The 22,612-nt window shown below is 41.8% G+C and overlaps 2 protein-coding genes across 7 annotated transcripts in view; one reads left to right on the top strand and one right to left on the bottom strand.

The window, feature by feature from the left end:
* The window catches only part of ANLN (anillin actin binding protein), a 66,934-nt gene extending 55,024 nt beyond the window's left edge, over positions 1-11,910 (bottom strand). For 4 of the 6 annotated variants that reach the window (XM_045286400.1, XM_045286402.1, XM_045286401.1 and 1 more), the window contains exons 1-2: positions 11,821-11,910; positions 734-884 (exon numbers count right to left, since the gene is read on the bottom strand). In XM_045286400.1, the coding sequence (XP_045142335.1) occupies positions 734-884; positions 11,821-11,838 (169 nt within the window). In that variant the 5' untranslated portion in view covers positions 11,839-11,910. Of the gene's footprint in view, positions 1-733; positions 903-11,820 lie in introns of those variants that run through there. The other 2 variants (XM_045286404.1, XM_045286405.1) reach the window with 1 other exon arrangement.
* A 3,910-nt stretch (positions 11,911-15,820) lies between these two features.
* Positions 15,821-16,210, top strand: LOC101645962 (60S ribosomal protein L36-like). The gene has a single exon (XM_045286280.1). It carries the CDS (start codon positions 15,821-15,823, stop codon positions 16,208-16,210), a length of 390 nt encoding a protein of 129 aa, XP_045142215.1.
* The last annotated feature ends 6,402 nt before the right edge of the window (positions 16,211-22,612 follow it).

Below are 22,612 nucleotides of genomic sequence, written 5' to 3'. Positions count from 1 at the left end.
ACCTTGGTGGTCAGCCATTCACACACTAAACTAGCAGCGCACAGTGTACCCTGCGCCTTTGTTCTTCTTCTCGCAGGTGTGTGAAAGATAAGATTTGAAAATAAAGTCTCATCAATCAATTCATATGAAATAGGAAGAGGCTTCCAAAGGGCCATGGGGAAATTGAATTTGAAATTAAAATAAACGTCCATGAACTTTTTGAAGCCCCTTTGTGTTTTCTAGAAGAAACTTTGTACTGGCCAGATATGCATTAGGTCGACATACATATATCTACATACATGCATTTATAAACCTAAAATTTATATGTAAATATAAATGTATATATACACACTAGATGTTATATACTTATTATATACGCATATTGTGTGTGTGTATACAAAATCTGATTACTACCAGACTCTATTCCAACTCATAGCAGCCACATAGGTGCAGCTGGAATTGCCCCAGAGGGATGCCAAGGCTGTCGTCTCTGCAGAGACAGGCCCATCTTTCTCCCACAGAGCAGCAAGGGGATTCAAACTGCCAACCTTTGGGCTAAAAGTGAGGACTTTAACCTCTATGCCACCAGGGCTCCTTTTCACTATATAATGACCCTGAAATAAACTGCTGGCCTTTCCCCCAGAGCCTTTAACATTTATTTCTCAAGCTACCTTGGTTCTTTTATCCGCGTAACAAAATGTCTGGGGTTTTAGCATCTCTCAAGGTTTTCACTTTCCCCTGCAGGGTCTTTTACCTGCACCAGCAGACAGTGGGGGCTGGTTGCTTGCTTCCGACAGTGGCTCTCGACTTCGCTTGGAATACACAGACCGCGCTGCGGGCGTGGGCCTCTCGGCCATTTTCCTCTGAAGATTCTCTCGCCGGGCACGGGTTCGTTCAAGCAGTTTCTGAATGTATGGGAGCATCAAAACACAAATGTAGTCAAAGGTTTGCAAAATCACCAGTATCATCTAAAATCATCAAACCTTGTGTAGAGTTAAATACATCTCAAATATGAAATGTCAAGAAATTAAACCAAGACATACCTGTGTTAGTCTGGGTAGACTAGAGAAACAAATTCATAAATACGCATATGTGTATAAGGGAGAGGTTTATATACAAGAGGAATTGAGAAAACATCCCAACCAGCCCAGTCCAAGGCCATACGTTTGATATAAGCCATTTGTCCGATACCAATCTAGAAAGTCCTCTTCAGACTCACAAAACACATGCAATGAAGCCAAATGCAGGACGATCACAAGCCAGCGGGTAGAAACTTTGGGTCCAGTGGCGTTGTAAGCATCTCAGTGCTGGCAGGGGTCTCTCTGTGGCTTCTCCGGCTTCCGAGGTCTGGTTGCATCCATGTGACTTGTCTTCTGCAATGTCTCCCAGGGAGTAGCAGAGAAAGACAGGTGTCCTCCGCCTCCGAGGAGGAAGTACCAGATTTCCCAGATTTCTCAGGAGAAGGCCAGGCCCACATAGAATTTTCATTGGCTATCTCCAGCCTAGACTCCACCCCTACACTCTTAATCCTTAAATTGACACCAGATTAGGTGACTACCACAATACCAAATGAGTATGCTAGCATCGAAATTATTACAGTCCCAATGTGAGTATTCAAAGGAGAATAAAATGCATCAAGCTCGTTGTTGAAAATGAAATGACCAGAAGTTCTTGCTGCTTTTCCCATTAAAATGGAATCTATTTGTCCACCCTTGAATCTAGGCTGGACTTGTGATTTTGCGTTTACCTGTAAAATGTGGCAAAGTTCACGTGAAACTGGGTGACTTCCAATCCTAGACTTCAAGAGGTCTAGCACATTCGTGCATCCACTTTTGGAATGCTGCCACCATGAGAAGCAGCACAAGGCCAGCCTCCTGGCCCAGCTGGCAGCAGCAACAACCCCAAGGTAGGCAACTAAGGCCATCACAGATCATCTAAGCACAGATAATCTGCCAGGTCAATGAAGATCCCTCCATAATCACAAGGGAGGCCAGCGGAAGAACAGTTCAGCTGAGCCCCAAACAAAGTGTTGACTCACTAAATCACTGTTTCCCAAAGTAGGCAATATCATCCCCTGAGAGTGTGCTGGAGTGATCCAAGGAGGCTGTAAAAGCAGAAACCTATACTTTATCTTGAAATTGTGCTCTATAGTACAAAAGGTTTTAATTGCTGGGGCAGGGGGTAGGGGCAACCGTTTACTATTTTTTTCTGAAAAGGGGCAGTAGGCCAAATAAGTTTGGGATCTGAAGTCTAGAGAAGTTCTGAGACTCACTCCACCCTTACAGCCTGGACCTGATGCCAGGCCTGGAGGTAACCTTTCAAGCAAGTAATATAATAAACTGGCCTATAAAGTAAACAATCACACCTGTGGAGTGTGCTGCTTTAAACTTTCGACTACACAGGACCGAAGGGTCAACACTGACACAAGCAAAGTTGGCATGGTGAGGAGGGGCAGGAGACCTGGACGGATGGGAGGGTGGAGCAAAATCGGTGAAATTGCCAACACATTACAGGGATCGTACTCAATTCCCCAGAACAATTTGTAAATGAGTTACTGAATAGGAATCTAATTTGTTAGTCAGAATTGATTTGATGGCAGTGAGTAAAACACAACAGAGTACTTAAAATTAAGATTTTTTTTAACATAGACTTATCATCCACCACTGCGTTTGAATCAATTCTGACTCATAGTGACCCTAAAGGTCAGAGGACAACTTCCGCTGAGTTTCCAAGACTATAAATCTTCACAGAGGCAACAAAACCTCATCTTTCTCTTGCAGAGTGTGTTAATCTGGGTACATTAGAGAAACAAATCCACAGAAAATCATATGTATATAAGAGAAAGTGTTATATAAAGGGTAAGTGTACATTAAAAAAGCATCCCAATCCAGTGCTGTCCACGCCCATAAATCTGACATTAGCCCCTATGTCCGACACCAATCTACAAAGTCCCCCTCAATCTCACAAAACACAGGCAATGACGCTGACTGCAGGAGGAAAGCCTCTCAGCGCTGGCTGGGGTCTCCACGAGGCTGCTTCAGCACCCAGGGCTGTCTCAGGGTAGGTTCATGTAACTTCTCTTCAGGGATGTCTCGTAGGAAGTGAGCCTTGCCAGCTGAAGCAGGGAACTGGCTAAGGCAGATACACCCTGGTCCGACCATCGGAGAGCAAGAGATGCGAGAACTCAAAGGGCAAGGCTTACGGAGCCATATATCTCTCTGCCCCTCAATTAACCCCACGTGTTTATCGGCCACAAAGGAACTGGTGGATCCGAACTGCTGACCTTACAGTTAGCAGCACAAAGCATAACCCCTAAGACCCTGCAATTCCACTCCTAGGTGAGTACAAGCACACCTATTTCACTGTGTTCTGCAGTCTGGTGTACTTTACAGACATTGTGCTTTACAAACGGAAGGTACAGGACCCTGCATTGAGCAAGTCTGCCGGTGGCATTTTTACAGCAGCATGGGTTCATTTTGAATCTGTGTCACATTTTTGCAATTCACGCAATATTTCCAACTTGCACATAACGCTACTGCATTCTTTAACAGACTACAATATAATATAATCGTAGTTTTCATATACACCGGAAAACCAATATATTCATGTGACTTACTTCATTGTAAATTGGCTTTGTCGCCATAGTTGGAAACCAAGTCCCCCATCGCTCCTAGGTATATCTTTTATACCCAGAAGAAGAGATGGCAGGAATACAAACCAACCTGTATACCAGAGCCTCGTACACCAGTCAAAGGTGGAAAGAACAGAAATGTCCGTCAATAGATGAGGGCACGAACAAAGTTCAGTCCACACAAACAATGACATATGACTCAGCCAACGGAGAGGAATGAAGTCACAATGCATGCCACAACAAAGATGGGATGAACCTTGAGAAATTATGCCAAGGAAAATAAATCAGTCACAAAAGGCAAAATACTATATGACCTCACTTATATGAAATAAGCAAATATGTAGAAACCAAAGATTATAGTGATTATCAGTGGTAGGGCAGGGGGAGAAGGACATTTGTACTTAGAGACCACTGAGTTTATGTTAATGGTAATATGGAAAAGGATAGCTGAGATTGTTGCATAATCAGATATTAATACAATCAGTATCACTGAATTCTACATGTAGAAAGTGTACATTGGTGTGTATTTTGCTGTATGTACTTTAATGACAACAAAAAATAATAATCAGTGATTACAGCCACTAAAATTTGGATGGTGATAAACAATACTAAAATACCGATATATTGGGCTTTTGAAAAAGATAAACCATTTCCTAAGAGAATAAAAATAAACAAATCTTATGTTTGATTTAAATAAAGTGAAATGCTTTTAAGTTGAAATCTTAGCCAGTCTCTAAAATTTTGAATTCTCCTTTTTAAAATCGCCAGTCCCTGGGCATTCCTATGTGAATTCGTGTGAACATTCAAACACCAAACAGCACATTGCTATCCAGTGGGGCAGATCTGAACGGGCTCACAGGGTTTCTAGGCCTGCCATCCGTAAGGCAGCAGACTAACACATCTTTGCCTGAGAGCTATAATTTGCTCTCTTTCAAATGTACAACCTAAGCCTGTGTTGCAGATGATTGGCTGGGAATGTACACAACGCCCCTGCAAACGCAGATGCAGTAACCACTGCTGGCTAAAGAACCCCGTGGCATGGTGGTTAGGGGTCTGGTTGCTAACTCAAAAGGTCAGCAGTTTGAACCCACCAGTTGCTCTGCAGTAGGAAAAGATGTGGCACCAGGCTTCTAGACAGGGCATAGCCTTCGATAACCCTAATGCACAGTTCTACTCATTCACTATAACTGAGTAGAAGGCTCACTATGATTCAGAAGAGGCTGGTTGTTGGTGAGTTTTTTTAATGGTTTGTTTTGGCAGACTGGGCATTATATTGTTTCATCTACTTTTCAATTCCTTAACTAAAATAGACTAATAGCTTTAAAAACAAAAACATGCCTGAGTATAAAAATACCTGAGTATGCAAAAGAAAAGAAGTCCTGACTGTATATTGCAAGGTCGGTGGTTCAAACCTTCCCAGGAGGATTAGGCGATATGCTCCTGCAGAGATGACAGCCTGGGAGGGGCAGTTCTGGCCTGCTTGGAGTTGGAATTACCTAGAGGGCAGGGGCTTTGTGGTTATGCAAAAGAGCGTGATCCATTTCACAGGAGGCACAACTTCTCTACGCTTCTTAGAAAAGACAGCTAATTAAAAGCTCATTAAAAGAGGTGGCACTAAATTTAAATGCTGTGCCACAAAGAGCAGTTGATAAGCAAATACCAAAACACACACCTTTGTTCATCCTCTAAACAAAAGTCTGCTCTAACAGAGCTTTTAAAACAAACTCGATCATATTTGCTACACATATTCCTGTGTCTTCCCCTTTACTAAAAAACCTCACTCTCAGAACCAACTAGCAGTATCTTCATTCCAGGACAGGCCCACATTCCATTGCAGTCAGAATACTGTGAGTCAGTCAGTCTTTAGTTACTAGGAGTAACGGGTTCACAACAAAAGAATGTGGTTTTGCCATTCAAACATACACAAGTATCCTATTGTTTATATTAGATTTTAAAAATTGCCAGAGTTTAAAATCGTTATAGTAGATAAGCAAAAACAAATTTCTTAATCTGTAAAATAAAGAAAACAAGCATTAAAATTTGAATGAGATGATATTATCTAAAGTATACAGACTCAGTAAATAGTCCTTCTTTATACTCAGGAATGTAAGAGTTTTGTTTGTTTTCTTTAATGTAAGGCACATTCTGACTGATGGCAACCCTATAGGACAGAGTAGAACTGCCCCTGTGTGTTTCTGAGGCTGTAAATCTTTAAGGGAGTAGAAAGCCTCATCTTCCTCCCTGGGAGTGGCTGGTAGTTCTGAATGGCTGACCTTGTGATTAACAGCCCAACTCATAAGCCAAAGGCCACTTCAAATATTACACTTCCGGATATATAGCACCCCCCCCCCAGGGGACGAGTAACATGTGGGTGACGGGAGACAATGGAATGTGTAAGATACGAAATAACAACAATATATAATTGATGAAGGATTCAAGAGGTTGGGGAGGCAGGAGGAAAAAAGAGGAGCTTATACCAAGGGCCCAAGTAGAAAATATTATGGAAATGCTCATCGTAACATATGTACAAATATGCTTGATACAATTGATGTATGGAATGTTATCAGAGCTCTAAGAGCCTCCAATAAAATGATTAATATATGTAATACACTTCCTACAAATAGTAGAGGCATTTAAAAAAAAAAGCAAAGGCTGGCATAGGTGGGGAGTGAGACGTTCCACTTGAACAAGGCTTCAGTTAACTGAAGCTTATAGGCTTTAAACAATTTCTGCCTCACAAATCATTTCTAACAAATATTTCTAGAAGTATTACCAAAGGGCTTCTAAAAATTTGTTGGAAAATGGGAGTCAATTGCAATGCCTAACAATCAAAGGGCAGAATAAACTTGCTCCCTGGGCTGTAAATCTTTATCAGAGCAACTAGCCTCCCCTTTCTCCAATGGAACAGATGGGTTTGAACTGCTGACCCTACCCACTATGTCAGCAGGGCTCCAGACACACTATACTCAGGATAAATAAACTTACTGCTATTTTAATTTGCCAGCTATAGCAACTCTCTTTCCCAAGTCAATAAAAAGGCTTTCATTCAATTCTGGAAAATATGAGAAAATCCATTCAAAATAGTAACATGTTTGTTCATTTATTTAGACTCAGCCTGCATGCATAGATGATTTGCGGTCTCTCACTCAAAAATAGATGCTCTGCAACAATGTATTTGCTTCTTATCTTTTAAAGCTACTATATGCAAAATTCTGACTTGGCCCATGTTTCCCTGCACTGTTCTTGGACTGAGATGGCATCAAACCAGGGGGCTAGACAGAAACGCTGTAAGTGGTAAGTTTACAGTTTTAAATTCGCCTAAGCACTACCACCACTAAGCAATACTTATATAGAACTTAATTTAAAGTCTCATAGAGACCCTATAGGACAAGGTAGATCTCCCTGTGGGTTTAGAAGACTACAACTATTAACAGAATTAGAAAGCCCAGTCTTTCTCCCAAGAACGGGCTGGTGGTTTCAAGCTTCTGACCTTGCGCATCACAGCCCAACTAGCAGTCTCTATGCCACTGATGGGTCAGCATTGACTAGATCACAATGGGTTTGATTTTTGGTAATAAAAAGTACTTTCAGAGCCTGGTGCACAATATCTTAATTTCATCCTCAAAAGCAGATTTGATAGGTTGTACTTTCGCTACTATTTTATGGGTCAATAAACTAAGACACAGGTTAAATATCTTGGCATAGGTTGTTCAGGTAAGTGGAGGATTTGAACCCAGGTTCCTGAGTCAGTATTCTTAACCACTTTTCTATAAATGGTTTGACTAAATCTATTTGCTCTTTTTGAGCATTTCCTCGGGACAGAACTTCCTACTGTCCACAAAACTAATGCTATCAGCTGACCACAGTAACAGAAGCAAGCCTTAGGCGATAGGCAAAGCCTGTTATCTGTGAGTCAACAGGAGATGGGTTCTTTCTTGTCTCTAGATAGCCCATGAAGAACAATTAGAGAGCTATTGCTCCATGGGCCCTGTCTGAAGCCTGATTCAAATAAATCATCTGTGAAAGCATATGGGGTATTTGGGACAATATGGCATTGACAGAATCATTGATGATATTAAGAAATTGCTGTTATGGTATGGCATTTTGATTCGGCTTTTTAAGAGTTCTTACCTTTTGGTGGGAACACGTGATGAACTGCATTGGAGAAACCTACTGTACAAGATCTCTTTGGGGTGTTGAAAAGCAAGGATGTTATTTTGAGGACTAAGATGTGTCTGATCCAAGCCATGGTATTTTCAACTGCCTCAAATGCACATGAAAGTTGAATAAGGCAGACCAAAGAAGGTTAATGCATTTGAATGATTGTGCTGGTGAAAAATATTAAAAGTACAATGAGGGGTGGGAGGGGGATAAAAGCACTACAGACTGCCAGAAGATCCAAGAAATCTGTTTGGGAGCAAGTACAGCCAGAATGCTCCTTAGCAACAAGGATGACTAGATGTCATCTCATGTATTTTGGACATGTTATCAGGAGAGACCAGTCCCTGGAAAATAACATCAGGCTGTACTGACACAGCGGCTGCATCAACGGGCTCAAGTATTACAACTGTGAAAATGGCGCAGCACTGGGCAGTTTTCATTCTGTTGTTCGCAGTCACGTTGTTAAGAGGTGGAGCCTCAGAACCAACTGGATGGCACCTAACAGCAACTTCATCTTTGGGTGATAAATGAAGATAATACATGCACGAGCTTATGCGTTGTCTAGGATTTCCTTCAAATAATTCAGTGAGGAAGGTTTGGGCGCAGGCGAGGTGTGCACAGTGACACAATTTGGTCCCGTGTTGATCATTGCTAAAGCTGGGTGTTTGGGGGTTATACTATTCTATTCTTTTATATTTTGATTTTTTACAATGAAAATACCCTTAATAGCTATTGTTCATGTATAAAATAATTTCTACTTAGTGACTCTCTTTCAAACCAGTAGCCTTTGGGGGTTGGCTAAGTCTTAGCAAAAACATCTCAGAACAGGAAAGAATAGTTCTTGCTTTTATAAATCTCCCATTCTAGCAGGAAACAGGGAGATTCAAGAGGCAAATGCACAGCTGCCTTGTTTGAGGAATAGAGAGCTAAAGATGGTGGTAGCCTTTCTCAACAAGAGAGGTAAGCTCTCATGCTTCAGCATGGCACTGAATTCTCTCCTAGATGGCACTGCTATGACTCGCCCTTGAGAACAGAGGAAAGCGTCTCTCACACCTTTCCTGTGCTCTGCGGTTCTGAAAGGCTGGCTGAGAAAATCTGACCTCTCTGAAAACAGAAAAAAAAATAGACTGCTACTTGACTTTTGGCTTAGTAACTAGTTGACATTATTATACGGCAAAAAATCGTAAGCCACCCAAGTGTTTGGTCAATGGCGGTAAGAAGAGAATCAAACAAGAAGAATGAACCCGAAGTTCATTTCCCTGCAGAAAGGTTAAGAATGCTACAGTTAAGAGCCTAATCCCCAAACGCATTGCCCTCCACTGGATTCCGGCTCACAGTGACCCAAGACAGAGCAGGGCTGCCCCACAGTGTTTGCAGGATTGTAGTCTTTCTCCTGAGGAGCAGCTGGTGGGATCAATGCCAACCCTTTGGGTTGGCAGCAGAGTGCTTAACCACCGTGCCACTAGGAGTTATCAACCTTATATAGCAGTGGTTCCGACAGTGGGTGCTCCCCCTGCCACCTCACAGATGCTCCAACACTCATACTTTATCCTGGCTATATTGGCACTGAGTAATTTTTCTGAAAAGTAGGTGGTAGGCCAAGTAAGTTTGGGAACCTATGCTATACAGAGTTTGAGACTGTAAATCTTTACAGAAGCAGACAGCATCATCTGTTTCCCCAGGAGCAGATGGTGATTTTGAACCACACACCTGTCTGTTAAGCCACCTACTTATTCCACAGTGCCCTCCTTCAATAAACCAAAAACCACTACCATCAAGTCCCTCCTAACTGAGAGTGACTCTGTATAGCAGTGGTTCTCAACCTTCCTAATGCCGTGACCCTTTAATACAGTTCCTCATGTGGTAGTGACCCCCAACCATAAAATTGTCTTCATCACTCCTTCATAACAGCAATTTTGCTACTGCTACAAATTGTAATGTAGATGTCTGAAATGCAGGATGTATTTTCATTGTTACAAATTGAACATAATTAAAGCATAGTGATTAATCTCAAAACAATATGTAATTATATATTGTGAAATATTTATGTTTTCCAATGGTCTTAGGTGACCTCTGTGAAAGGGTCATTCGACCCCCAAAGGGGTCGAGACTCAAAGGTTGAGAACCAGTGCACAGGGTTTCTAAGTTTGTTCACCTTGATGGGAGTTGACAGCCTCATCTTTCTCCCAAAGAGTGGTTAGTCGATTGGAACCACCAACCTTAAGATTAGTATGTCCAACACTCAAACGGCACCACCAGGTAACCAAGTTAAATAGCTGAGTCATTTCTAATTGATGGGAAAATGTCAAAGCTATTTCTTCTAAGTGCAACAAATGTTAACTTTCCATTATATAAACCATATATATTAATCTACACACATTTCTCAGCACACCCTAAATCATAGGCTCCCAAACTCATTTGGCCTATTGCCAATAACTTCAGGGGGTGAAATAAAATTACTTGGCACCCTCTTGGTGATTAAACACTTTCATACCCATAACCCAGGATAAAGTGCAGGGATCTGCTTTTTCAGTCCCTTGGGATCGATCGTTCCAGTATCCCTAAAGGGCCTGCATATCACTGACTTTGGGAAACACTGCTCTAAAACTCTAAACAGGAAACATTTCTTTCAACTGAGACTTTAGTTTCAAAATAACACTTTTAAGGGATATAAAGTACAATTTCAACCAATTTTCAAGATACTTTCTAATGTCATAAAATAAGATATACTTTTAAATTTCAATAAGTGATAGGGTACATGACCAGTCCTCGTCTTTAAAGCTAATAAAGAAATATATTCTGTATTTTTCTGATAAAGCCTTTAAGTAACAGGAATCAATTGATGTATTTTTCCTCTAAGATGATAAAAAGTTTGAAACAGAAAAAAATAAAGGATAACTGTAGTGTTTGACTATAATTTCTATTAAAACTTTTAACTTAATATATTCGACATTTTATGAAATTAGAACTAAGTACACACCACCTGCACCTCCCAAAAAGACTACTACCCTCTGAAACTTCTGAGCTTTTTGAAACCTAGTTTTTAAAAAAATCTGGCATAGAGACACTTTAGGGCCCATTTTGAAACACAAGTAAAAACCCGTTTGAAACTTGCATAACAACTTAAAGAAAGAGGAACTGCTCCAGAATAAGAGGGAATTTACAAGTCAACATCCAAAACTCCCAGATACACCAATGCACATTCTCCACAAGAAGTTAAAGATAGGGCAGGGGGTGTTAATCATTTGGTGGCGATATAATTCAATCCATTTCCAAAAACAAAGATAAATTATGTACTGCTGTAATAATATTTCCCATAAACACACCAAAAGAAGTTTTTCTTGACTCGGGTTTTCCTAAATCGTGGGCTAATAATTTTGGCTTGCACTGTTCCTTTGCAAAGAAAGAATTCGCCCAAGGTCTGAAACGTCTTCGTTATCTAGAAACGGCAAACCGCACTAGAGGTTTTACAGCAATGGGTGCAACGGCTTGAAGTACCTGCTTCTTTAACGTTTCGCAGTCATTCCATTGGCGGCATCCTTAATTGCACAAACCCGGCAAATCACTCCCCGTTCGATTCCAGGCGGCAGTTACACACAGTGCCCCGAGTCATTAGTCACTGACTCCACCCTGAAGTCTCTCCACTTGTACTTCCACAGGAATGTGTGGTCAGGCTACAAGTCTCTCTCCCAGACAAGGCTCCAGAAGTGCATTATAAAAATTGGGATGACAGTTTTTCACCGCTGGTTTTTAGGACAGACTTAAAATTCTCCGCCCAGAGCTTCATCCACAGGACAGGAACGACAACAACAAATGGCAGATGCCCCCAGACGCAGACGGGCCACCCCCGCCCCTCTCCCACCAGGCTCGTGCTGGGTCATTAGCAAACACACGACCCTAACGCCGACCCCCGCCCCAACGTGCACACTGCGCACGCGTGCGCACGCGCCTCCGCCCGGGGGTCCCAGGAGTTGACTGAAGGTGGGAAGGGAAGGTTGGGGCCGAGGGGGTCCCGGTAGCCTGTCTCCCGACCCCGCAATTTTTCTCACCTCGGTAAACGGATCCATCGCCCCAGGTGCGGCGTGTCAACCGTAAGGCGACGGAGACGGTGGTTCGAATTCAGGAAAAGAAGCAGTGAGGCTGTGTACGTCTCGTGGAGACAACAAGGAGTCCGGGGTAGGGGAAATGTCCCACGCTCTTCTCGGCCTCCAGTGTCAGGCTCGGCCTCCTGCAGCCGTTCAAATTTGAATTTCAGCGCTCGGAGCGGGGCGCATGCGCGCTGGGCTGGGCAGGGCGGGGTGCTTCTCGCCGCCTCGGCTCTCGATCACGTGGTCTCGCGGAGGCCGGGAGGTTCTTGGAAGTGACCACGCCCCACCTCAGTCGTGGCCAATCAGGGCTGCCGAGTGGGTCGGGAGGTTGGGCTTTCTCGGCGCTGCAACCGCCGCTCCCAGCAAACCTAGAGGTTGTGCTTAGACGCGGAGCCTGGAGTTCCGAGCCCCACCCGTTGTGCTCACACTTGCTAAGAGTTTAAACATGTCCCTTTCACTCATAGGACTTGGGCGTTCCCGCCTTCCTTCATTCCTAAATATGGAATCGAGAGCACTTGGGTTTGAAGCGTGGCTCACTTGCCCTCCATCGATTCTCTCTCAAAAAGGCGTGGTCCTTCCTGAATGCACAGGTGGTGGGTCCTAAAACACTTGGAGCTAATGACCCTGGTTTCTGGAGGACTTTATCTAGAAAACTGCGTGAACAACACAAAATCCTGTCATGCGGCCCATTTTAGATTCCACCCAACTGTTAATGTTAGGACTGGGGAAAAAAATCAGAAAAGCCATCTCGTTTAGTCCTTTTATAGTAAAAGAAAGACGAGAGAGATTAAGTAACTGGTCCTAGAGAAAGGAAAATTTCATCCTCAACTCATGCTCCGCTATCCACCACTCGACCAAGCTGTGCTTTATGAATATTCTTAATAGATTACTGAGCATTATAAACGCATATTACCTAGTTACTGCATTAGATTCATTTCTTGTTTAGCAAGTCTGGGGTAGGGCTTGTAAAGGTAACAGTTCTTAACACATTCATCTGAAAAGTAACACCCATGTAGATTACATCCAATAGCTGAACACACCTAAATGTACCCCAAAGTAAGATGTTTCAGTACTTCTAATAAACTTGCATTTTAGCAGACAACAAACATTCGAAAATGTATGTCACCAAAGATATCTTTAAAGTTTGATGTTCTAAATCACAGGTTCCCAAACTTAATTGGCCTACCACCCACCCTCTTTTCTGGAAGAAAAATTACTCAGTGTCCCCCTATCAATTAAAAATTGTGTACTGTACCCCATAATTCAGGATAAAGTATAGATATCTGCGTGTTCCTAGCTGCCCACTTTGGGAAGCACTGTTCTAGATATTTTATCAGGTAGGGTTCTACAGATAAAACTAGTAGGATGTATAACAAGGAAAAAATCCAGACCAGCAGGATTGGACCCTTAGAAAGGAGTTGCTGTGTAATCCTGAGGCAGAATTTCTTCTGAGTAGATGAGGCCCACCTGCGTAATCTCCTTAAGTTCAATTTACTGGAGATATTAACCACAACTACAAAATACCTCCACACCAACACCTAGATTAGTATTTTATTAAGTAACTGGGTAATATAGCCTAGCCAAGGGACTCTGATGGTTAACTCTTTGAATCCAGCAGCAGCTCCGTGAGGTAAACATGTCTGCCAATCTGTTCCCATAAAGATTCAACAACAACAAACACTCACTGCCGTCGACTCTGTTGTGACTCAGCCACCACCCTATGACTACTGTAAGGATCAACTCCACGGAACAACAGGACAACATGGCTGAGCCAAGTTGAACTGGTGGCAATGAAAAGACTTCGGGCTGAGAGATAGGAAGAATTCGATTGTGGTCCCAGCTTCACCAGGATCCTGGGTAATTAAGCCACTGTTGTTGTTTTTTATAACTTTTGGGGTAATCGTGGCCTCCTTTTAAAATAGATTGAAACTGAACTTCTATATATAAAAATGCCCATTTAATAAAGTATTTAACATAGGATTTCATGAAGTTCCTGGGCACCAGGTCGTTTCTCTGATTTAACTTCTTTGAATTTTTGTCTAGTATTCATTCAAGTGTCCTGAGCATTGGTAAGGTCAGATGAAAATTTGAGAGATACAAAGTGTTTTTTATTAAGTGATAAGACAGCACACATGTATGAAGTATTAATTATTAATTTCATTCAAAATATGCTACTTGTATGACAAAGAAGCTTAGATTTTTAATAGAATTCTTTTTATTTTGTTGAGAATACACAAAACAATATATGGTGCTTTATTTTGTAAGTGTAAGACAGGAAAGGGTAGTGTGGACTAACAGTGGAAAATGAGTCATTAGAAAATTATGTAGCTGTTGTGCCTGAGGCTTTTGCCTCTTGTCAGTTTCCATGTGATAACTGCTTCACACGCGTGAGCCAAGTCCAAAAGAACCATATAGAGCATACAGTGTAATTTAGCCACTCATCCCTCTCAATCCCCCTAGGTCTTTAGTTTTTACCCTAACTTTAATAGTAATAGTAGCCACTATCATCATCACCACAATTGTGTGTGTGTGTTTAAACATTTTTTGCAGGTCAAATAGAGTTTCACTTGTGGCGAATTCATTGGATTTTCTTGGTTGTAACCTTAATAGAAAGGAGTCCTGGTGGCACAATGATTAAGCATTCAACTGCTAACCAAAGAGCTGGCAGTTTGAATCTATCCGCAGTTCTATGGGAGAAAAGACCTGGCGAGTTTTACAGCCTAGGAAACGCGGGGCAGGTTTACTGTCATAGAAGGTTGCTATGGGTCGGAATCAGCTCAAAGGAACACAATAACCATCTTAATGGAGGAAGATCGTGCGTGGGCTTTTCTGTACCACTGGGTGGGTTTGAAAGTCCAACAGTTCCTATTTGTTCAACACAAACTCTGTGCCAGAAACTCTGTTAGGTCCTCGCCTCTGCTCTCCTGGAGGACCACAGTTACCTTCCGACGGGTGTCCTTACTTCCATTCTTAGCCCTTGGCACTTCATGCTCTGGCTTATCATCCAGAATTATCTTCTGTTTTGTGTTATGAAATACTCCTGGTTTAAGATAAAATATTACGTATGTAATTGAAGTCTCCTGTGTCCAGCCTTGGGACACAGGATCCCACCCTCTACCATGCAGTTGTAGAACAATCTTCTGTGGGGTTCCTGAGGCTGTAAGTCTCTATTGGAACAGAGAGCATCATCTTTCTCTCCTCATTTTGATGATTATTCTCATGATGTTTGTATACTTTCACTACAGATCTTTGAGTACATATGTGAAACATATTGTATACTTATGTAACAAAGATATGCAATTTAAAGTGTCTTACATATATTGCTCTACAAACAATAAAACGGTGACATAATTTTTAGCATCTTTTATCATTTTATTGGGAGCTCTTAGAGATATTATAACAATCCATAATTCAATTAGATCAAGCATAGTTGTTCAATTGCTCCCACTATAATTTTAAAAACATGTTCTTTCTTCTTGAACTCTTTGATAGCAGCTCCCCTCTATCCCCTCCTTCCACCTCCCTACCACCTACCAGGAACCCTTATTATTATTATTATTATTATTATTATTATTATGTATTTCTTTTTGCTGTATCTTGCACCATCCAATGAATAGTAACATAAATTTTACCTTCACTTTATGTATCTTTCTTGCTTTTTATTCAATTTGCCTTTTTTCTTTTCTTCTGGATATTATATTTGTAAGAGTCCTCATTGGTATATATAGCTATATTTCATTCATCTTCATTGCTATATTCTCTTATGAATATCTTATAAGTTATTTGTTAATTGTCTTATAAATAAACATTTAACTTATTTCCAATTTCTTTTGTCAATGATCCCATGATACAATGGATAGTTTACCTCGTGTACACAGGTACAGATTTTTCTCTGAGTAATAAACCTGGGATTAGTGGACCATTTAATAATAGATATTTCAATATTTTACCAGGCACTAAAATGTGTTTACCACAGTATAAGAAGATATACAGTACTGCACTTTCTGCCGCGCAGCCATCGAAGAGTAGCAGCCGTGGCTGTGCGCTACCATATGGCCTGGGCCTCGACCATGGCCACAAGGTGACCAAGAACGTGAGCAAGCCGAGGCACAGCCGCTGCCATGGGTGCCTCACCGAGCACCCCAAGTTCGTGCAGGACAGGATCCAGGAGGTGTGTGGCTTCAGCACCCTAAGAGTGAAGGGCATGGGGCTGCTCAAGGTCTCCAAGGACAAGTGGGCACTTAAGTTCAGCAAGAAGCAGGTGGGGACACACATTCACGCCAAGAGGAAGAGAGAGGAGCTGAGCACAGTGCTGGCCACCACGAGGACGGCCACTGCCAAGAGGGACTGAGTGCCACCCTGTCCCCCCCACCCCAGTAATAATAAAGCCTTTCCAGAAAAAAAGAAAGGAAAAAGCCATACCGTAGTCGGTAGTATATGGAGCAAGCCTACTACTCCATAGCTGCCTCAGTAAGGGGACTCTTTTAAACTGTTGCCATTTTTTGTTTATACATAAAAGTATCACATTTTCATTTGCATTTCTAGTGCATTACTAGTGGATTAGAACTTCATATTGGCTTGTGTTACTTGTCTGTGAATTTCAACTTTTATCCTTTTTCTGCTTTTTGGTGTGGTTGGTTTTGTCTTATTCTTTCATTGCCTTTCTTCATTCATGTACTATTTTCTAAGAAACTAAGAGTTAGAAACCCAAAAAGTTAGCATATCTTAAACTGAAAGAGAAAATTCAAGCCTCAAGTATTGAAAGATTCTATGGGCAAAATATTGAATGATGCAGAAAGCATCAAAAGAATATGGAAAGAATATAAGAGTCACTGTACCAAAAAGAACGAGTTGACACCCCACCACTTCAGGAGGTAGTATATAAGCAAGAACCAATAGTACTGAAGGGAGAAGTTCAAACTATACTGAAAGCATTAGCCAAAATCAAGACTCCAGGAATGGTTGGAATACCAGTGGAAATATTTGAAGCTGATGAAGCACTGAAAGCATTCTCATTGCCAGGAAATTTGGAAGGCAGCTACTTGGTCAACTGACGGGAAGAGATCAATATTTGTACTCATTCCAAAGAAAAGTGACCCAATCGAATTATCAGATTATAGAACAATATCATTGCTATCACAAACAAGTAAAATTTTGCTGAAAATCACAACAGTCCCAGCAGTACATTGACTGGGAGCTGCCAGAGATTTAAGTCTGGTTCAGAAGAAGGCATGTGACCAGGTGTGACAGGTAGCTTTGTTGTACCAACATGGCAAATGAACACATACGGGATTAGTTGAAGGGCGGAGAGATAAATGGTTTGAGGAGCCTTGTCTCTCTCTTGCTCTTTGATCATCTGACAAGTGTTCCACTGCCTTGCTTGTTCTGTGCCTCCATTTGCAAGCTACACTATCTGTGGGACGCTTACCCATGGACTGTGTCGCTATAACTTGAGGTTCCTTCAAGACCTGCTTCGCTACGCTACTGAAGGTATATCTCTTGAGCTGAGGACTGTCGGACCCTGTCATCTGGCTGATTGTTGGTGACCTGCTTGCTGTTTGCTGCCTGTGACCAGATAGCCTGAATTGCTCTACAGAGGACTACCTGGCGGCCCTCAAGATTTGAAGGACTCAGGTGTACTAGCTGTCTCATGGAAGTGAGTTGCACTGAACTATTTGTACTGTTTTACAGATTAACTGTTTATTTATTATGTTATCTATCTATGTAAATATTTACAAATTATTAGTGTCCTGGTTTTGTTTCTCCAGAGAACGCTGTCTAACACACAAGGGATATCATTGCTGATGTCAAATGGATCTTGACTCAAAGCAAAAAATACCAGAGAGATGTTTACTTGTGTTTTATTGACTATGCCATGGCATTTGACTGTGAGATCATAACAAATTATGGATAGTCTTGAGAAGAATGGGAATTCCAGCCTACTTCATTGGGCACATGAGGAACTAGTACATGGATCAAGAGGTAGTTATCCAAACAGAATAAGGGACTACTGTATGGTTTAAATCAGGAAAGGTGTGTATTGGGGTTGTATCCTTTCACCATACTAAATCAATTTGTATGTTGAGAAAATAATCAGAGAAACTGGATTATATGAAGAATAAGGCATCAATATTGGAGGAAGGCTCTTTAACAACCTGAAATATACACTGAAAGTAAGAAGACTTAGAGACTTGCTGATGTAGATCAAAGATTGGAGTCTTCATTGTGGATTATGACAATGTAAAGAAGAGCAAAATCCTCACAACTGGACCAATAGGTCATGATGAATATTAAAGGGTCGCAACATGAGGAAGGTTGAGGACCACTGGTTAAAGGAAAGGGAGGTTTATCTGACATCTGCCTCATAGGAATCAGCCTTAGACACTTGATCTTCATGCTTCCTCCGAGTGAAGCCAGAGGAGGTCAGACGCGTCTGCCATGCCATTTTTATATACTCACTGCACTGTATTTTACATATTGAAAACTCAACACTTCATATCTGGATTTCACAGCCACAATTTTATTAGTCCCATCTTCAAGATGTTACCTCTCAAATATACACAAGAGCTGTCGATGTTCCAGTGTACAGCAAAGAACATTGTTTCAATGCCCATCAAAGTCCCTTTACTGAGCATCAAAGAGGATAGCTCCTTAAATTTGCTAGAATGTGCTAGATTCACTGTACACCTATAACTAAGAACTTCAGAAACCTCCCTTGTTATGTACTACTTTCAGGCTATGGCTCTACTCTCTCATTGACCCTGAGACATTTGGTGTTCATGGCATCTCTGTCTCTCCTTTGTTTCTCACAACCGGACATCATCCCTTGCCAGGTACATCACAGGCCCTCAGGAAATGGTTACTGTTGCAGATATGCATCTACCATTGCTGCAAATATCACCCTGATTATAGTGGAGCATACAAAGAGCAAAGTTATGAAAACCTTACACTAAACACCTGGAGGGAATGAGTCACTGTGGAGGCTCCAGAGCACAATCTCAAGGCACACCAAGGTCAACTGTCATTGTGTGTCCCAAACACAATGTTCTACTTTCTATTTTGTGGAGTAGCAACTAGGGCCTAAAAGCTGTGAGCACCTGTGTTAGACAGGGTAAGCTATTGCAGCACCTATCTAAGGTGCAGCTGTTGGTCTCTCGCTGTCCTAAGGCAAGGAGGAAAAATGAAAAGAAAATGTCTGCTGGTGAATTCTCAGTGATTCTAATCTCTACCGCTGGTCTCAGGACTCTCAAACTTTCCAGCTGTATTGACCTCCTCTTCTCCTCTACCCATCCATCTATGAGTATGGCCATTCTCAGAATCTAATCTATAGTTGGAATTGCTTCATTTCCAAGAATTCAAAGTCCAAACTGGCCTCCTGATTCTGTTTGAACCTTACCTCTTTTCTCCTGCTGCTCATGTCTACTGAGCTTGCTAACCCTCCTCATCCTGACTCATTCTCCTCTTAACTTAGGGTCAAATGAAAATGTGATAACTGATGCTTTGTAACTATGCCAGGTATTAGTCCTGACCCCACCCCAACCAAAAATGCCGCAAGAATTTTCCCATGAATTTTGTGCTACATTGAGGTGAAAATATAGAGGTGAATTCACAAAGCAGTCCTTTACTTGACTTACACTTAAGACTTTCTCCCAAATATAGACATAGTGGAGGGGTTGGGGGTGGGGAAGCATTCCATTCTCTTGATCTTCCTTCATGTAGTTAACATCACTGAAAATTTTCTGTTAGGGTTTTTATCAGATAAAAAGAATCAGTCTTTTGGTTAAAAAGATAAAAGGAACATACATATATACATATGAGTCAAGGAATGGCTTTACAGCTGGCCATGAGGCTTTGAGATGTTGCAACTAGAGTTGTCTTGTTCCTTTTATAATAATGGAGCCCTGGTCACACTGTCTTGTAAGTATTGGACTGAAAGGTCAGTGGATCAAACCAGCCAGAAAGATGAGGCTGTCTGCTCAAGGAATGATTTACAACTCCAGAAACCCTCTATAGTACATGGCATGGGGATGTGGACATATCTGACCTCCTCTAGCTTCCCTATTGCCACGAGGCAGGACTCAGACAAGCCTTCACCCTCCATCCTTCTTTACCCTATTCTGACACCAACCATTCCGCCCATGACACTTTACTTCTATGCTGGGCTCCATAATTCATTGCAGTGGCCGCATAGAGCTCACAGATAATACATTTATGGGCCTTTATGAGGGAAGTTAATAGGTTACCAAAAGTCAGGATCGGGTAAAGAGGATACAGTCATTGGTCCACACCACCACCACTCCTCAGCCAGCAGCCAAGACTCTCTGGGCCTCAGCCTCCCAGCCATGTTGTCCCTTGGCATGTGCCTCCTTCTGGAGACCAGAAAGCTCACCTGTCACTCGCCTTACAGTCCTATAGTCTGGTCACTGTTCCCCTGTTCTGTCTCATGGTTTCTGTCCTGTTGTCTCCATGCCACTGTCTCTGGTGTCTCTGGTGTTGGCCTCTGCCACAACAGAGAGAGATCTCAAATGTGGTCTTCTTCCCGTGGTCCTAGGGTTTCCCTGTGTCTGAGATGGCTTTAATATACAGAGGAACACCTCTGATAGCAGATTACAGCAAAGAAAAGATGTGATTTTCTTCACAAACTCTGCCAAAACCAGAAATTAATCCCACCTAAATCTTGTCCCCATTAACATAGTAGAGAATTCCTTCAAAATAAGATTATAGCCAAAGGCATAGAGTCCAGAGTTAGAATACGTCACATAAGGAATCATGGCTAAGAGAACCATATTGACTACTGTGCTGTCTTATTAATGTTCTCTATTTTACTTCTCTGAGTTCTAATATCCATTGCAATGGCTACACAGAATTGACAAACAAAATTCATGATTAAAGAGTTTACTAAGGAAGTTTACAAGTCATAATGCCAGTGAAAAAGTCCTCAGGATAGTTGTTGATCAGGACATGTTACCAACTTCACTCAGGTCTGTTAATAAATGCCCAAATGGATATACCAGTCTGCTGAAAGCCTCAACCTGTGAAGGCATTCAGTTCAAACTCTATGGGTCAGCAAGCCCAGTTTCCTCAATTAAGTGCCCAGAGGTACCCCAGCCTCCTGCACCAAAGCACTCAGTTTTCCTTGCCCCATGGGTTGGGAAGTCCACTACTCTGTGCCATGATCTGGCTCCTGGTTCTGCTGCTGCTCCTCTGAGGTTCTGTCTTATGGATCCAGGAGGCTGACTGAGCAGGGATCTTGGATCCAGAGGGTGAGCTCCACTCCTGGCTCTTGCTAGTAATGAGACCCCCTCCCCTTGCTTTTCAGAGGGTGCATTTTATACAAGGCAGGATGGCAATCACAATATTGTGATTAACGACAAAAACAAGAATTTGCAGGTGAATCCTCTCACTACCTTCCCCCACCTCCTTACTAGATCATGTAGGAAAAAGGTTATTTAATGGATGTTAGAGACTTTGGCTAGAAGAACCACATTAAATAATTGATTGACCCTGAAACTACATCTTACTTTATATAGGATTGACTCCTGACAATGGGTTTTATCATAGCAGGCTACAGATCAATTGTCAACTAAGGACATCTGTGTGGAACATGTATGTTCAACATACTACTGTCCAGTTGTTTCTGACTCCTCGTGACCCTATAGGAGAGAACAGAACTGCCCCTGTGGGTTTCTGAGGCTGACATTCTTTATGGGAGTAGAAGGCTCATCTCTCTGCTATGGAGCAGATGGTGGTTTTGAACCGCTGACCTTGTGGTTAGCAGCTGAAGATGTAACCCACTGCTAGGAAGGCTCCATGTGTTCAACATACTAAACCAAACTCACTGCCATCAAGATGATTTTATTTCCTAGTGAGCCTATAGGACTGGGTAGAACTGCCCCATGTGGGTTTCCAAGACTGCAACTCTTTACAGGAGTAGAAAGCCTCATCTTTCTCTCAAGGAGTGGCTGGTTGTTTTGATTAGCAGCCCAATGCATAACCACCACACCACCTGATGGTAAAAATTGCTTTTACAGAACGAGAGGAAAGTCCAGTGTTGTCTAGAAACTCTTTCCTCTACCCTCCCCCTTAAAAAAACAACAACTCTCATCTACAATTTTAAAGCAGATAGCCATGGTTTTTACTTTAATTCATTTTTCATCACTAGGATAATAACTCCTACTAAAGAGTCCCAAATCAACTTGATGGCAGTGAGTTTTTTGAGCAAGAGAATTTAAACGTTTTCTCAGTTTCAACATAAGAGCATGTACTTGTTTTCCTCTCAACAAAATGAACTTCTGTGGGTTAAGTGTTGAACTAACTCTCTCTCCACTGGCAATACTACAGACAGCAGCCTTCTCCAATCATTCACTCCCCATCGCTTCCCTGCCCTCTTTATTCCTACGGAGGCCCTCCCAGCTCCTCCCACAAGGTCACTGAATGTCTGCAAAGGAAAAGACATTGATCTTAAAAACAGACAGACAAACCTCAGACTCTCCTATTATAGGTTTTAAACAATTTTTTAATCTCAATAGTCCACCAAATAATTTTGAAGTAAATTCTTGCCAACAACACATACTCTATGTTCTACTATGTCACATGTGAAGAGAACATATAGATTAACATAGTATTTCCTTGAACAAATTACTGACCTGTGACCCATAATGTAAAAATCTCCTCATGCTTAAAGTAACTACTTCATTCAGAACCTTGACTTTCCTTATCTTTTAAAAACTTAAAACAGAAAGGAAATCATTAA

Source organism: Echinops telfairi, unplaced genomic scaffold (assembly GCF_000313985.2).
Source record: "Echinops telfairi isolate 266 unplaced genomic scaffold, ASM31398v2 ScPeMD7_7;HRSCAF=31, whole genome shotgun sequence".
Lineage (NCBI taxonomy): Eukaryota > Metazoa > Chordata > Mammalia > Afrosoricida > Tenrecidae > Echinops > Echinops telfairi.
The sequence above is the reverse complement of the archived record's forward strand: the minus strand, read 5'-3'. Positions and strand labels throughout refer to the sequence as shown.